At 54.9% G+C, this 17,297-nt stretch overlaps 1 protein-coding gene across 1 annotated transcript in view; it reads left to right on the top strand.

Annotated features, from left to right (window-relative positions):
- Positions 1 to 5,226: 5,226 nt before the first annotated feature.
- Positions 5,227 to 17,297, top strand: part of Sim2 (SIM bHLH transcription factor 2) — a 52,394-nt gene continuing 40,323 nt past the window's right edge. Inside the window, exons 1-2 of the mRNA XM_045151164.1 lie at positions 5,227 to 5,830; positions 14,942 to 15,024. Coding sequence (XP_045007099.1) covers positions 5,656 to 5,830; positions 14,942 to 15,024 — 258 coding nt within the window. The 5' untranslated portion in view covers positions 5,227 to 5,655. The remainder of the gene's footprint in view (positions 5,831 to 14,941; positions 15,025 to 17,297) is intronic.

Genomic DNA, 17,297 nt, shown 5'->3' on the forward strand with positions numbered 1-17,297 from the left:
CTGCTAACAGATTCGTTTAGATTAAGGAAAAGATTCCTCACTGATGAATTTGCTAGTAGATCCACTATCTTTTTTAAAAGTATTTATTTATTTATTCATTTGAGGGGGGGGGCAGATTGAAAAGTCAGCCCTATAGTGAGGCTTAGCGGATCCAATCACATGTTGGGGGATTTTAGGGGAGAAGTATCATATTCGTGTTTTCTTTGATGTGCAGAAATTTTTAACTCAGGTGGGTAGGTTTAGTTCTGGATCTTAAACGGGATTTCTAGGTTGAAGTTTTTGAAGGGCTGTTTCAGCAACGTCATTAATGAACTAATCGGTTTTCAGATTTCCAGGCGGTGGGTATTTGATGTAACCACTGAGGAATTTCAGTACACACCAGGCTAAGCCTCCTCCTGCCCAGGGGTTTGCAGACATGATCGCAGGCCGCCCTGGAAGCTGTGGGGGAATCTTGGGTAGAGGAAAGGAAGGCTTTGCCCTGGGAGCAGGTGGGCTCTAGCCCCCAACGGGGACTTTGAGGGGAGCTTTCTGTTAAGAACCATGTTGAGTGTTCTGGGTGAAAGCCGCAGAGGAGTAGGAAAGCGGTGAGAATATCTGCTCTTTTCCCTCCGCCGGGAAGGGCCTCGATCCAACGACCCCGGCCCCCGCTCCGAGTCCATCCCACCCCCGGTCTGTGGTGGGCGGGGGAGGCTGGGGACGTCCTCAGCACCAGCGCTTGGGCTCCCTCTGAGACCCTCCCCCCCTCCCCCCGGAGAAGCCAGGCACTGCTTGAGAGACTAGGAAGGAAATGGTAGAGAAAAGGGCGCAATCCTCTTCTCTTGAAACTTAAAAGCATCCTGTTCGCCCAAGTGGTGCTGTCTGGGGAACTCTGAAAGCCGCAACAATCAACTCCTGGGGGCGCTGTTCGCATCTCCTTCCTGCAGTGTTGGGACCGGCGTAACTGGGACCCTCTAGAGCCCAAATCCACAGTCAACCTGGACAACCAAGCCCAAGGAGGACCAAGCTCTTCCAGGAACCTCACAGAGCTGCTCCACACAGGAACCCAAGACTCTGGGACGCCTCCTTCCCGCAGTCCTACCTCGGCCCAGGCTCTGAAGACTGGTCCCTGGGCCCAGTGTGCCCTCCATGCGGCAGTTACTGCAATGTGATCAGATAACTAGACAGCCAGAGCAGTCTAAAAGTAAACACTCACTTTCTCTAAAGGAATGACTTCCAGTAAAAGAAGTGTGTGTGTGTGAGAGAGAGAGAGAGAAAGAGAGAAAGAGAGAGAGAGAGAGAGAGGGAGAGAGAGAGAGAAAGAGTTTTAAATTATTTATTTGCAAGCAGAGATGGAAAGAGAGAATGGGCATGTCAGGGCCTGTAGCCACTGCAAACGAACTCCAGATGCATGTGCCCCTTGTGCATCTGGCTTACGTGGGTCCTGGGAAATCAGACCTGGGACCTTTGGCTTCACAGGCAAATGCCTTAACTGTTAAGCCATTTCTCCAAAGAGAGAGTGGGGGGGGGGATTTTTGTGCTATTCAAGAAGAAGCAAGCAGACTGTGCTTCTGTCTTGACCTGTCCGAGAATAAATTATTACAAAATTACTCTGTCTACCTGTAATCCTTTTAAACAATGTGCACATTACTATTTTAATTGTCCTCTGGTCCTTTCTGGGAGTAGAAAGGAGAGATGTAGCCTCCACCACGCTTAGACATGGGTAGGAGGCATGTTGGAAACCAAGGTAATCTTTTGGACAGCTCAATCCCAAGCAGACAGCCCTGAGCGATCGCCTAGGTAATGCTGAGCACACACAGGGGTTTCTGAACGAACCACCTCTTACAAATTGCCTGTGTAGACAAGGATTTATAAGTCAAATAATGTGGACCTCTCCACAGAGTTGGATTTTCAATCGCATCTGCTTGCTCTGGAGGCTGAAGTCCTGAAACTTCATCTTAAGGATAGAGTATCCAGTACCAGGAAGGGGAGAGCACCCCCCCACCCCTACCCCCCTCCTTAGTGGCCAAGTCTCTGATTTCCTTTTCCTTCTTCAGCAGCCCCGGGAACATCTGTGCGTCCCAGCCTTGATCTCTCAAGAAAGTCAGTTTCCGCTGGGGATGGGCTGCAGGTAGGCACGGGGTGTTCAGCCTGGCAGAGAACAGTTGGGGAGCATCTGAAGCGGAAAATCCAAACAGATGTGGGGTGGCCTGCCCCCCTTCTTTCCTCTTGGGGCCCAAACTTCATCCAGATTCGTTTCCTAATGGAAAATTTCGAAGAGCTGGGTGGGGTCTGCACCCAGCAGATTGTGGGGGGGGGAATGATGATGCTCTGAAAGCCAGTAGGAAACTCAGCCCCTATGGGCTCCTTCCAGGCCATTTAGGTGAACAACAATTCACCTGGGACTTGAGTCCGCTGAGTCCAACCCTCTTCCCCCAGGGCCCTGTACCAGGTGCTAAGCTTTAGCTCCACCGGTGACCAGGGCTCTCTCTGTCTCTATTCCAGGAGCCAGGGACACGTAGTGCGTATTACCAAGTTGGTTACCACCGACGTTCCACATTATTCCAATGAAGTTTTTTTCAGTGAGTTTCCAGTTTAAGCAGATCTTCCAACTTTGCGCTACCCCAAATAAACTTCTGTGGACGTCTGTCCTACCAGCCCTGTCCTGGGGGGGGTCGTGCTGTAAAGTCAGTAGGGTGAGTCCTAAAATGGCCCCGACCAGGCATAGGATTCCCTTCTTTCATTATTCAATGCTGACATCAATAAACTTCCCAAGTGAGAACCCTCTTGGTACCTAGGGACGCGCGGCTCTTCCCCAGCTAGAGCCCTGTGTGTGGTGTGAAAGAACGCTTGGAGAAGGGCTTATACAATGCCTGTTCGGGCGTCTTCTAGGGCAGGCTTTGGGCCTGGAACTCTCCCACAGCCACTTCAAACATTGTTTTGCCAGCAATCAAAGCAAGCCATTAGAATCTGTCCTGCATATTCTCCACAGTGATACGAGGTCACCGGATCCCAAGAGCGTGTTCCCTCCTCACCACCTCTCCCCTAACGTAAATTCTGGGAAATTCTGTTTGAGAAATTCCCGTTCTTGATACTTGCAGGGTTTCTCCCACCTCCACTTAGCCATGTTTCTGCGATCTGGGTAATCCCTTTCGAGCCGGGGAGGAATTCTCAGGAGTCCATAATTGAGGGTCGGAAATCATGGGAGTGAGAGAAGCTTTCTATCCTCCCGAAGCCTAGGAGGTGCTGCAGGGTTGCCTGCGGAATCTGAAGCTCGGTCGGTCCGGGGTCCCTGTTCTCAAGAGTCCTTTCTCTGCCAGGCCCCAAGACGCACGAAAATTCGGGGCACAGGAGCCTGCGGGGGAATGCAGGGTTTGGGTAGCCCGCCGGCAACAGGAAAGTGCGCAATCCGCCCGCTCCCGGCTCCTGCGACTTGGGGATTTTTTTCTGAGTACCGTCCCTGCGGGCCTGGTGGTTTTGGACCGGAGCGAAGGGCCGGCTGTGTGCACACTGTGAAACCCACGAAAGAAACCTACCCTACCCAGCCTGGGAAACCTTTCAATCTGGGCTTTTCCAGAGGGTCTCAGGAGAAGGTCTGGAGCGCCCGTGGCCTCCCGGTGGCCTCAAGTCCAGCCTTTCCTAGTGCAGGAAAGAGAAGTCCGTACGAGGTCATTGCCAGGGCCGGACCAGCGACAGGGAGCTGTGGCACCAAAAAACAAAAAACAGAAAAACGAAAACCTCTGAGTCCAGCACCCAGTTCCGGGGTCCTGTCGGCCAGTGTCGCGCTCCAGGTCAGACTCCCCACATCCCATCCCTCTAGTCCTCCTCAAGACACCCAGAGTTCTCGAGGACCTCCCCCACCCCCGCGCCCGCGCCCCAGTGGACCTGCCCTGAGATTTCTCTGCTCCCGGGATTCGGGACGTCCAGGAAGTTGGCGTCCGCAAGGCGTGGGGAGATTTAGGCTCCAGGAAGGAGTCTGTGGTCCCCGCGCAGGACCCGGGCCCGCACCTATTCTCGGCTGCGAGAGAGGACCAGAGGAAGGCGGGACAAAAAAGACTATCTCACTTTGTTCTGTGGGATTGCGCCCTAGATCGCGGTGGCCACGCTTCCAGCGGCATCTCCCTCTTCCAACTGCCTTTGCCCGGTGGCCACGGCCCCGTCCCCCTCCCCCTGTGACCCTGGCTCTGCTACTGCCACCCAGAAGCGCTCGGCGTCAACAGCGGTCGCCCAAATTCTCGCTGCCACTGGACGGGGCTGTGCGGTCGCTCCGGCTGCCTGCTGCGGAGCCAGGGAAGCCGGGCCTATTTCCGCGGGTGCCCGGGCAGAGATCTGGGCAGTAGGCTCGAGCCAGCCCCCGCCAACCCTGCCCTTCTGGCCGCCCCGCGCGCCCGCCGCCTCCCTCTCTTCTCCGGATGGCGCCAGTCTCCTTTCGCCCCAGAGCTTTTTCTCCTGGAGAAAAGGCAGAAAGGTCACTTCGGAGCTGGTCGCCTTGTGCAAGGTGGGGAGAGGGGGTCCTGTAATCTTGCCCCCCCCCCCGCCACCTCTTTTTAGACCTGGAACTTACGACGCAGGGAGAGAGGGTGTGTGAGTTGGGGGGGTGGGAATCGGCGCTGGCTGGGAGGACTGGGCCCGTCGACGGGGCACTTAGCCAGTGATTCGCGCCGCTTCCTCTTGGCTGCGCCCGTGGGTGACCGGCCCCCAAGCCACAGAGGAGGCCTCGGCACCCCTCCCTCCTTCGCCCCACCCCGTCGCCCATCCTAGCACCCAAGTCCCGGCCACTCGCGCTGGGAAGCGGGTTCCCCGCGGAGGCTCCGTGTGCACTCACCGCCACTGTCAGCGAGCGAGGGCCCGGGGGCGCACGGGTCTCCCGGCGGCCGCACGGTTCCCCGGCAGGGGAGGTCCCGGTGCGGAGGCGCGCGGGTGACTCCCGGGCCGCGGCGGGGTCGGAGGCGAGATTCGCGGTCCCCCCGCCGCGGCCCCTCCCCCGGTTCCTCCCTCCCTCCCTGCCCCCCTCCGCGTCCCCGCGCGGCCCGGCGCTCCGCCCGAAGGCGGGTCCGCCATAAACAAACGCCGTTCGGTCGCACGTGGACCGCGGAGCAGCTGCGCCTGGCAACAGATCGCGGGCTCCGGGCGCCGCAGGCTCCAGGCACCGCCGCTAGCGGCCCGCGAGGCCGCCGGGACCGCGCACCAGGCCCCGGCCGGGGCCGCCGCCTCCGCCACCGCCGCGCTCTGCTCCGCTTGGTCGCGGTCGGTTCTCGCTCGCTCCATGGCTCCGCCGCCGTCGCCTTCCGAGCGGCCGCGCTCCAGCGGGTGCACACACTCGGTTAAAGACTAAACAGCATCGCCGCCTCTCTGCCGGTCACAGAAGGAGAAGTCGAGGCTGGGAAGGAAGATCGAGCAGAAGCCGAGTCGGAAGCAGAGAGCTGGACTGTGGTTGCCACTGGACAGCCCAGCCCCGGAGCGCAGGACGGCGCAGCAGGTTTGCGCCCCGGGCTTCTGGGCTGGTGGCCTGCGGAGAAGTCGGCTTTGGGCTCTGGATTCCGGCCTGGTCCCTTGTCTCGGTGGGTGAACGATACCTGGAACACCTTCCCCATCCCGGCTGCCAGTAGACTCAGCCTGAGCGGGACTCCGGGGACCCTGGAGCGCGGCGAGGTCTAATATGCCCTGAGCCGAGGCGCGATGAAGGAGAAGTCCAAGAATGCGGCCAAAACCAGGAGGGAGAAGGAAAATGGAGAGTTTTACGAGCTGGCCAAGCTGCTTCCGCTGCCTTCGGCCATCACCTCGCAGCTGGACAAAGCATCCATCATCCGGCTCACCACGAGCTACCTGAAGATGCGCGCAGTCTTTCCGGAAGGTGAGGCCGCAGGTGGGCGGCCGGGAGCCGTGGGGGGAACCGAGCGGCCTGCTCCGGGGAAGGAAGCTGGAGCCGGTCCGAGGGGGCCGCTGCGGCCTTAGACAACGCTAGTGTATCTCAGGGCGGCCCAGCCAAGGGGCTTCAACTCGGCCCAGACACTGGGAGAAGGACCAGGGCCTGGTGGATCGGGTGATCAAACTATCTCCTAGCCCACCATTCCAGGATTAGATGACTCCCACCGGGCCCTGGAAACTAGCCACTCCAGTTTGGTTGTTTCCCCCTTTCTTCAGCCACTTTCATCCTCTCCTTCCTCCCTTCTTTTCTTACTTCTTATGCCAGTTCATTCCTGCTTTGCTCCTTCCTTTTTTTTTTTCTTCCTTTCGTCTTTCCTTCTTTCCCTCCTTTCATCTCTCCCTCTTACCTCCTCTCTTTTCACTCTTTTAGTCGGGTGAGGGTGATAGTTTTATTTCATTCCCTTCCCTTCCTCCTTTCCTACTTCTTTCTTTGCCTCGGCTTTGTTTTTCCTTCCTTCCATCTCCCCTTTTGCTGGCCGCGGTAGAGGACCGTGCGGCTCCATCCTCTGGGAGTCCCGGGTGCGTTGTGAGGCCAGGCCAAGCGGGCTGATCGCCCTTACCTCCCAGCTGAGTTCTGGTGGGGGAACCAGGCCCCAGACTTGTCTCTTTGCACTGAGAAACGGGGATCCAGATAGGAGAGACCCGCGTTTCGGGGTGAGCTGGGACACAGCTGGAAAGGAATCATTTCAAAAGTGGCAGGCGGGCCGGAGTGTAACAGTTCTTCTTAGCGCTGCCAGGGGCTTGCTGAGTGCTCCGGTTTGTGGGAAATGGTGACCTGCTGGGTGAACTCTCCTCCGACCGCCTACCTGAGCGATTGGCCTCTGGGTCAGGTACTGTAAGTGCCTGCACTCTGTGGCCTGGCCAGAGGGCTTCTGACACTCTACTGGGAAGCACAGGTTTAGGAGGCCCGCCAGGCTTCTAGATCCTGCAGGCCCTGGGTTAGCAGAGCTTTGCGGAGAGCCTGTGCAGGCCCTGAGTAGGGAGCCAACTTCCGCTACTGGGCGCTGGAGGGTCGCTGCAGCGCCTACTGACAGGTGTCCCTTGGCCACAGGTCACCTCCATTAGTGCTGTCCCTCGCCAGCCGGTGCAGTTTTTGCATGTACCTCCAAGCCTGTTCTGTGCGTTTCTCACTGGGTCTGAATTGCCTTTTCTCTGCCACCCTGGTGGAGCAGGCCTGTCCACCCAAGCAGCGTCTAGTTCCATGCTGTGGTCTGGGAAAGCTCGGAGTACTGACTGGGAGTTGAGGTGACCCAAAGCCGTGGCTTGGCCTCCACAGAGCCTCCCAACCCTGCCCGGGGCCATTCTTCTGTCCCCCTGAACCTGCCCAGCTGTAGTGCTTGGATTTCCTGATCCTCTCCTCAGGGCTACCCTCCCACTGGGAGCTGTTGCTAGTGGCTTTTGCTACCTGTTCGCTCGCTCGCTCGCTCGGGGAATATTAGCCCTTGGCCGGAGAAGAAGAATTGATTCCCCTCCTGCTGAAATTTCAGTGATAAAAGTGAAATAGTTTTAAATAAGGGCCGTGGGTCCCGGGTGGAGTGGTGTCAGCTGTTTTCCTGGGATAAGCCGGCAGTCATATCCGTGTGCTACAAAGTGGGTGTACCAGGACACTGGCTTCCTCTTCTCCTGTCCTGGGCTACCATATTGCGTGTGGGGGTGGGAGGGAGTAATCAAAAGAAAAATGATTAGAAGAGAAAACAATTTGTTACCAGTAATTTCAAACAAAACCAGAGATTAGCTAGAAGGGAAGCACCCCCCCAAACCCCGAAAAGAGAAGTGTTTATAAGCCATTCTTGCTTTGGAGATGGTCAGGGAAGGCCGCTAAAAAAATGGAGAGATACTGTCTGGGACAGCCCACATTTAAATGAGAATGGTGGGGTCTTAATTAGGAAGCCCTCGGCAGGCTTTGGGCTGGGGCTGGGCCCCATGCAGATAGGGAGGGCTGGGTGATTCCCTGGGCAGCTGGTGCCTGCTCTGTGTTCAGGAGCCGCTTCCTTGAGGGCTGCCTCTGTGTCACAGAGGATGACCATAGAGGTGGCCACTTGTCAGCAGGGAGTCCTTTGACTTCAGAGTTTTGGGAATGACTCTGAACCTGTGAGGGCCAACTTGGGAAAGGGTAATGTGGCCTGACTCCCTCGCCCTCCCCCACCCCTTTCCTGCGATGCTGGAAAGCAGGCCAGGAGGAGGCACAGACACAAGGCTCAGGAATCTGTCCACTTGCTCAGAGGTGGACCTGCAGCTCTAGGCTGCAATTCTCCTTCTCTTCCCCTCAGCCTGGGGCGGAGGACTTGAGAAGCTGGGAGCTGAGGGCAAAAAGGAACAGGCTTGTGCTTTGAAGGACCTCCCTTATCCAACGTAACCTGCTTCTCCCGCAGGAGGCGGGAGGTTCATTCCCATAATTAACTTAACCGGTTCTTGCGGAAACCAAGTCTGCTGGGGACCACTGAGTTGCCAGGGTCAAGACCATGGCCCTTAGTGGTTTGAGTGCCAGGGAAGTCCTGGGCACAAGTGGGAGTTTCTAGACGACTCTCTGCTCTCTGCCACAGATGGGAAAGAGTCCAATGGAATCTGTCTGCCCAGGGAGGTTTTGTTTGGAGCCAGCCGCTTCTTGGGTGAAGAAGAATCTAGAGACCAATATGAGACTTTGGAAGATGGAAAATAAGGAATCGTGAGATGCTTTGTAGGTGGGAAAACTGAAGCAGAGGCTTTCCCCAGGCTCTGAAGCAAGCTGGTGATGCACGCATGCTTTGGTGGGGAGGGGATCCACCTGTAGCCTCCTAAAGGCAGTGCTGCAGAGACCACCAGAAAAAGAAAGGGGGGGTCCTGAGGCAAGGCGAAAGCATCCTTCAGCTTGGAGAGCTGGATTCTGTGGCTGTACTGTTCCTGTGCTGCCAGGAGTCTGGCTCTGTAAAATGGGCCTGTTAAAGATGCCATGTGAGAGACACACGGAGGGACCTTGCGGTGGAAAAGGAGATGGAATCTAGTCACTCCCGCCTGAGAGAGCTCTGGTCCCCAACAGGCTGGAATGCGGGAGACGGGCGGTCACTGCCTCACTCTAAACACTTTTGGCTTCCTGGGGGTTCTTTTTTTTTTTTTTTTTTTCTTTTCTTACCAACATCGAACTAAGAATTGGGAGGTAGAGAGGTCAGAGAAGAGGACTGGAGAGCAAGGCCAGCTTTGAACCAGGGCTAGAAATGCTGCATCTTTAGAGCCGGGTTGGCAAGAGGGTGTGCGAGGCGTGCGCGGCGCAGTTGGGAGAGGCGCCGCCTTGAAGAAATGGCAGACGAGCTCTGGCTGCTTGGAGGCATAGCGCGCAATGAGAAGACGGCTCCCAGGAAGAGGGCTGCAGCGGGCCCTTCCAGGAAGGGGAATGGGGCTGCTGCAGAGGTAGCCACGCTCACCTCTGAGACCCAGAGAACCCCGGGTGGAGCAGCAGGGTGGGGTGAAACTGGGGTGGGGGGGGAGATGAAGGGTGCTCCCTCCTAACTTTGCACGAGGGACTGGGTTGGGGGTAGATTGGAAATGGAGGCTGAATCCCTCTCCTGGCCCTTTTCGTGTGTGCATGTGTGTGTGTGTGTGTGTGTGTGTGTGTGTGTGTGTGTTTGTGCGCGCCCGCGCGCGCACACGCAAGGGGGGGGTAGATAGGGCTGCGTCATCCATGTACTCCATGTGTCCAACAGCAGAGAAAATGTCGCACGGGGAAGAAGTGTACAAGGCCAGAATTACCTCGGTGGCTGGACTCCTTGGGGTCCAAGTTGCAGGCAGCCCCTCACTCACGCTCACCTCCCCCTCCTAACCTGCAGCTGAGCATCGCTGCGGGGGGGGGGGGCGGCTAACTTGGGACCTGTTTCCTTGGATCAAAACAATTTGATCTGGAGGCAACTGGCCGCTGGCCTGGTCTGCACTGCAGTCCAAAACCATGTAGATTTTTTTAAAGGCTTCCCCCCCCCCCCAAAGTCATGTAGTTGGTTTTTGTTTTTAAGAACCCTCTCTCTGCTTCTATTTTGAAGCAGGTCTGGCAGCGGCCTGGGAGTCGGGTCAGAGGCCACCCGCTGCTCAGGCCTGGGCTTTGGAGCGGGGACTTAGGGCGCACGGCAGACTGCGCTCCTACGGCGGGGGGCGCAGCGCCCACCCCGAGCTCCGCCAGCGGAAAGAAAGCGCTGGGCGGCTTTGGGGGACGCTTCTCCCAAGCGTTGGTCGTGGCTAGGGCTGCATCCCCATCTTCCCAGGGTCACAGGAGCCTAAGGGCCTGGCAGGGTGTCCCCGATACTTTGCCGCGGGGCTGGATACACGTGTAGTCACCTTCTCTCCCTCTCTCTGTGAGCCCGTGGGAGGCTTTTGTGGCGCCCCTACCTTCCACCACCTCACACTTGGTCTCCTGGCTCCTTTAATTTGAGAAGAGTCACATGAGGAGTCCTTTTCAGGGGCCCGGGGAGAGAACAGGGCTGGTGAACGCTGAGGGAGCCCGCGCATTCATTGAGATCGCTTACTAGGGGCCTAAGGTCAAAAAAAAAGGCTTTATTTGAGGTGAGGTGCAAGCTACGAACTTTAAAAAAAAATATTTTTTATTTATTTGACAGAGAAAGAGGAGAGAGAGAGGGAGAGAGAATGGACATGCCAGGGCCTCCAGCCACTGCAAACGAACTCCAGATTTGTGCCCCCCCCCCCCTTGTGCATGGAATCGAACCTCGGTCCTTTGGCTCCACCAGGCAAACACCTTAACCGCTAAGCCATCTCTCCAGCCCTAGCTAGGAACATGTTTATAGAGTAGCACCCCCCGCCCGGGGGGGCGCCGCGCTGAGAGTGGGAGTCAGACCCTTTATCTCGCTATTACGCCCACCCATAGGCTGGCTGCCCTGGGGCAGCCCTAAAAACCCAGCCCCGCCCCAGGGATTCCTGGTGGCGCTTGGATCTTGCGGTGGGCACAGACGACTTGTGTGCCCTTGAGTGGAGGACCGAGAAGATCTGCCGCTGTAGACTCTCCCCCGACCCCACCTTTCTTGACTTTGGAGTGGTTTGCCTGCGGCTGAAAAGCACCCCGCGTCCTCAGCGGTCCACACGCCTCCTGGGCTCCCCAGGGACACGCCCCCTCTTCTGGGCTGGAAGCTGGGGACGGAAAGGGAGAGCAAGGGACCGGCTTTGCAAACACGGGGGCCTCACTTAGGACAACCTGGGGAAAGAGGTGAGAAATAGTGGCTGTTGCTGGAGATCAGCCACGCGATCTAAGCAAGCTGACATCTTAAACAGTGGAGTATGAAACAGAAGGGCCCCCCATCTTTGCCTTAGATTTTTTTTTTAATTTTTATTAACATTTTCTGCCTTAGATTTTTTTTTTTTTTACACTCTCCTCCGACTTTCTGTGGGTGGGAGGCCAGAGACAGGATTCTCTTCCTCAGCAGTTTTACATACCCAAGTTTTCCAGTGGGAACGTGTGCGAGAAGGGGTGTGGAACCCAGAGTTTGCACAGTCTGGGTCCTAACTCTGGAGCAGAACCCGTGGTCATTCATGGCCAGCAGAGTCTTAGTGGTTGGTACAGATGAGCCTGGCACCTCAGTTCTGAGCTGAGAAGCCTGCTCCCCCAAACTCAACTGTGTTCCTATACCAGGCCTTTTATCTCAGTAGTTCCTCTGTGGTCAGGGACCTGCATCTGAGAAGGTACCTCAAAGAACCTTGCTGGGACCCGCACACAGTACTTGCTTGTTGACTGAAGACTGACGATGAGCCAGCAGAGAGAAGGGACCCTATTTAGTGTCTTGTATAGGGAGGGTCTGTTGGGGGTTTAAACCAGAGGGCAAACAGAGTATCTCATATTGTCCCCTATGGACCCTCGGTCAGAGGGAAGCAGGATTCTTCGAAGCTCGCTGGAAACTGACCTGTGGTCTTTGTGTTCCCCCCCCCACCACCATCACCACAGCTAAGAACAGTTCTAGCAATTTGTCCAGGGGGATGCTGGACAACTTGGCCTTTCATCATCCAGTAGCCTAGGGAGCCCCCGGTGTGCCCAGCAGAGACAGATAGGGTTGGATGCGGTCTCCCTCTCCCACTTGCTCTGGGGTCAGTTTGAACAGAAGCTCCAGGATCCAGGGTCCTGTGAGACCTGCCATCCCCAGTGGTGAACTCAATGCACTTTTCAAATAAATAAGTCCCTTTGTTGTGTCCAGATAAGGCCTGGTGCTTGACTTTCTGGGGTGCCTTTCACCAAGACCCTTCTTTCTGTGACAACCCTTACTTTATTCGGGTCTCTGCATACAGCTCAAAGTAGATTTTTATGGGCTGAGTGAAAAGACCTCGCCCACAGCAGTGGGTTCCTAATGGAAGGGCTGGCAGCCGTGCTGGGCGACATGGCTGAGGGCGGGGCGGGCCCACGATGCAGCCCCATCTGAAAGAGGCCTTGGCACCACGCATCTGCCAGAAAAAGTGGAGATGTGGGACATTATAGAAGATTTATAGTGAACACATGCTCTCTCGAAGAATCTGAGCATTTGAATTATATCAAAAAATGGTCCCATGTGCCTGGTGCACTGTTGCTTATAGTCAGGGCTGCCCACACAGTTTTTGAGGGATGAGGGATTTGGACAGAGAGGAGTCTGGCTTGAGGTCATTTGCAAGGGACCAGGGTTGCCTAACTCGTCAGTCGTTGACTCTGTGAGAAACCAGAGGCTGGGAGGTAGAACTCCTCACTTGAGGGTCCAAGACAAGCTTCACCACTGGCCAAACTCAGGTTGAGGACCATTGCCAGAGAGCATCTGTCCGTTTTAGGCAAGCAGATTTCTTGAGTCCTTATTAAATCTGTTCTTCACCAAGTCCCAAGACTTTTTGTTTCATTTTGATTGTTTTGTTTCTTGAGGTAGGGTCTCACTCTAGCCCCAGGCTGACCTGGAATTCACTACATAGTCTCAAGATCATGATGATCCTCCTACCTCTCTCTGCCTCCCACATGCTGAGATTAAAGGCATGTGCCACCACAACCTGCTCCAAAACTTTTCTCTCTTGTCTTTTTCTATTCCGATTTAGATGGGGAAACCAGCCAGCACCCCAAAGTGAGGGATGACCAGGGCCTGGCAACCGGCAGTGGGCTGGGAGAGCTGGGGAGCAGTGCTTTGGAGTCACCTCCTTGCTCACAGGATGGATGATGGTGTTTATCAGTTTCACGTACAACTTATCCATCTTCCTCTGGGGAGACCAGGATAAGCCCAAGATTCCTAGAGTTCGGGAGCAGAAATTAAAGGGCGCCTCCTTGTAAAGTTGAGGGGCAGTTTCCAGGAAGTCTACCCTGGACATCAAGGTGCCTTTTATATGTCTCCTGGGGTGGAGGCCTGCAGAAGCCATAGGCTCAGGATTCCCATAGGGACCAGAGGAGACCTAGGGTCTTGCATGGTGACATTTGGACCGTCTTTTTGGAGTGGCTTTGTAGCTTGAGGATTTGCCAGGCCTGGCCAGGTTCCAGGCTCCCGGTGTCCTGCCTTGGTGGGGGGCGGAGGGGGGCTCCTGACCTGTTGTGCCCCTCACTCAGTGGGGCACAAGCCTGCTGAGACTGGGTCTGGCCTGCAATTTCCTGGAGGAGGAAATACCAGTTGGGCCCATGGTTCATTCTGTGGGAACTTAATAGTCGCTCTCTTGGGGGTTATGAGTGGGTACTAGGGGAACTGGTAGACACTGGAGCAACTGGCCCAGGTATTGGTCACTGGTCTCGGCCACCTGGACTGAGCAAGAGGGACAGCAGCGTGGTGAGGACAGGTTAAGGGTTGCCCCAGTCTGCCCCGGGCTCCCACCATTCCAAAGTCTGGGATTTGCTGGGTCACAGTCCATGGAGTACTTTGTGCAACACTAGTGGCCTTGGGGGAGTTGGTGAGGAAGGGCAGGAGGTTTTGAGGTGTCTGCTTAAAAAGTAAAGGGGGGGCTGGGGAGATGGCTTAGTGGTTAAGCGCTTGCCTGTGAAGCTGAAGGACCCCAGTTCGAGGCTCAATTCCCCAGGACCCACATAGGCCAGATGCGTCTGGAGTTCGTTTGCAGTGGCTGGAAACCCCCACGCACCCATTAGCAAATCCAGGCTGCGGAGGTGCTGGGCGGGGAGGGGACGAGGTCAGGGTGGCTTCTGGGCCCAAAGACAGGACTCAAGCAGGACGTTTAAAATGTGGGCATGTGGACCCTCCATGTCACCTTTATCCACCCCTGGAGTCTGTAGTGTACCCAAGACCCAGAGCCCACAGGTCCCTGAGATGGGTTAAGTCCTGTATCTATCTGCCTGTTTCTGTTACTCTCAAATAAAAAATAAGCAAAACAATTTTAAAAAAGCAAAGGGGCTGGAGCCCCCCCCCCCCATTCTATGAGAACAGACCCCTCCCAGAGACCGTCCAAGGACCAGTGATGACTCTGTGGCCACGGCTCACGCATTTAGAAATTGCCTTGGGGCAGGAGGGGGGGAAGCCCCCAGAGAACCCTACCCAGGCAGGAGGTCTGGCACTGGAGAGGGGTAGAATTAATGGGGAGCCTGTGAGCGATAGGGAGACTGGGGGACACGCGGCGCTGTAGAAACAGTTCGCGCTGGGCCAGCTGCCCCTGGACGTCGGTGGCGGTTTTGAGACTGGGCCTCTGTGCCTGGAAGAAGAAGAAAAAAAAAAATAATCCAGAATTGCAGGGTAAGGAGACCCAGGAGAAAAGGTCCTTGGGGCGGGGTGGGGGGTGGGGGAGGTGTTTACAGGTCAGATCGACATCTCCGTTTGGCTACGAGGATGGTCAATTTCGAAGCAGATTAGATTACTTTGTGGCATTTCAAATAAAACGGCGATTTCAGAGCCATCGTGCACGTGGGCCACCCGCGGCCCCGGGCTGGCTGGAAGCGTGGTTTTTTAGTGGAAGGGAAAGGGGCTTCTGGGGGTACCGCGCGCCTGCCCGGCGGGAGGGGAGCGGAGGATTGGGGGGGGCTCCGGGGCGCGGCGCGCAGGATGGCCGAGGTTCCGCGCGCTGTGCAGGGGGGGCACAGGGCCCCTCGCTGGGCGCTGCGGTTGACAGGTTTGTTTTATTTTTTTCCCCTGACCAGGTTTAGGAGACGCGTGGGGACAGCCGAGCCGAGCAGGGCCCCTGGACAGCGTCGCCAAGGAGCTGGGATCGCATCTGCTGCAGGTAGATCCGTGTGCGGCGGGGCGCCCCGGGGGGACCCACAGTGACGGACACTGGGACCCGGTCCCTTTCGAGGGGAGGTGTGGGGGTCCCTGTCACGTCTGCCTTTAGCAAATCCAGGCTGCGGAGGTGCGGGGCGGGGGGGTGGGGAGGTCAGGGTGGCTTCCGGGCCCAAAGGCAGGACTCAGGCAGGACGTTTAAAATGTGGGTATGCAGACCTTTATGCACCCCTGGAGTCTGTAGTGTACCCAAGACCCAGAGCCTACGGGTTCCCGATATGGGTTAGGGCCTGACTCTCAAGGTGGGTGCCAGAGTCCCGCGCGCGCCCTGGGGCCTTACCGAAACGCAGGAGCGACAAGTGGGCACATTAAACAGTTGGCACTTATTGACCAAATTATTAAACACACACACACACACACAAAACAAAACACCTTTTATCATCTTGCTGCGTTACGCATCACTCCATTTTATTCTGAGCACAAAATTGGGGACGTCCGTGGTAGAGGGCGACCCTCCAACCCCCTCCCGGTCACCTGGAAGCTTTTTCTCGGTTGCTGCTGGGCTTCCAGGAGCTCGATTTCCCACCGCACACTCGCGGGCGGGAAGATGCGTTTGGGGCAGGGTAACCCTGGCACCAGTCACTTCCAGGCCAGCTCTGGGGTACCCCCCCCAAAAAAAAACAGCGCTTCCCTCCCTGTCTCTCGATCTTTACAATGCTCTCCACAAGTCTCACCAACGACCCGGTTCATTCCCACCCACCCCCGCTGTCATTTGTCACTGCCACCGCAAAAATGCCCGCCAAAGAGCTGGTTTGCACTTTCTTCCAGTAGTTTCTGTTTGCTTTAAAAAGGACAGAAATACACATATGTATCTATTGGCTGCGGGCTGTTGTGAGACTCAGGTCGGTGAGCTGGTCATTTTGAAAATCATCTGTTTTCAGAACGTTTGCCCCCCCCCAAATGCCTCGCTGTGATTTATTTATGATTTATTTTTAATTCGTGCGGGAGGGGAAGAGAAGATCCTGGGGACTCTTTGGAACCTGGAGGCTTCCCAGCGCCAAGCGAATGGGATGGTAGAGGAGCCGCACTCACTTCCAGCCCCCAAGCTGGCTTTTCTACATATTTCATATTCCTACAGAGTTCATATTCCTACATATTATAAGTGACACTAATATCAGGGACAACTAAGTGCCGGGGAACCTCAGTAAAAAAAATACCTGGTGGGCAAAGTCAACACCCTCAGATGTCTCACTGTGTGTTTAATTAATTCCTGAGTGGTGGTGCAGTTATTAGACACTTTAGCAAACGAGCTAATCCCAAGCTATGAAGACGGACTCCACATTTTCCACTAAGAACGTTATTTTTTTTAAGCTACTGCTGACAACTTTTAGAATTTATGTTTGATATTTTTTTTTCACTTCCACTTGGTTCCCTAGGTATTATGAGATTCTGTTGGGTGGAGTGCATCTCTCGAATAGCTTTGGAGTTGAGCATTCAAAAATCTAACTTAGAAATGAATTTTTGGTTTTCATTTCTGATGTGCTGAAGGTTCAGTTGCGAAAATACTGCGTTGCTTGAGCTAAAACTTTATCATCAGCAGCTGATTTTAACCTTAGCACACTGAAGGTAACAACAGCATAGGTGACAACTTTTTTTTCTTTTTTCTTTTTTTTCTTTTTTTGCAGCCAACCGTGTTTATGATAGCGCAGTTCAGGGACCTTGTTGAAGTTTCACTTTTACCACATTTTTTTATCCTCCCCCTTTTCAAAAGGGGGCGGTGAAGAAAACCCAAATGTAATCTGGTTTCAATTACATACTGTAAAAATAGAATTTGTGGCCAAAAATTAATTTGGAATTTTTTTATGAGAGCAGCATTGTGGGTTGAATGGGGGCCTTCACCAACTTTATTGCTTTTCTCTAGTTCCTGATCTAAAATATGAATGAGTAAATAAAAGTTTCCTTCTCCAAAAACTTATTTAGTCTTTTTAACCTCGACATATCAATGCAATCATTACCTTTTTACTTGTCCGAATCACCTCTTACAATTTCACTTCAGTTTTGGAGGGCTAGCCAACTTAGGCAAAATATATATCTCAGCACTTCATTTGAGTAGTTGTAATTTTTCAGAAGTTGATATGTTTTCTCCTTGTCTTTGGCAAAGGTTATTTGATCTCTTTCAAAGTCTAAATATTTAATTCTGTAGACACAGGTCTGGTAAAATAATCAGGTATTTTGTTTTATTTCCTGGGGAATGGCAATGGTAGGAATTTATTATTC

This window comes from Jaculus jaculus, chromosome 5 (assembly GCF_020740685.1).
Source record: "Jaculus jaculus isolate mJacJac1 chromosome 5, mJacJac1.mat.Y.cur, whole genome shotgun sequence".
Classification (NCBI taxonomy): domain Eukaryota; kingdom Metazoa; phylum Chordata; class Mammalia; order Rodentia; family Dipodidae; genus Jaculus; species Jaculus jaculus.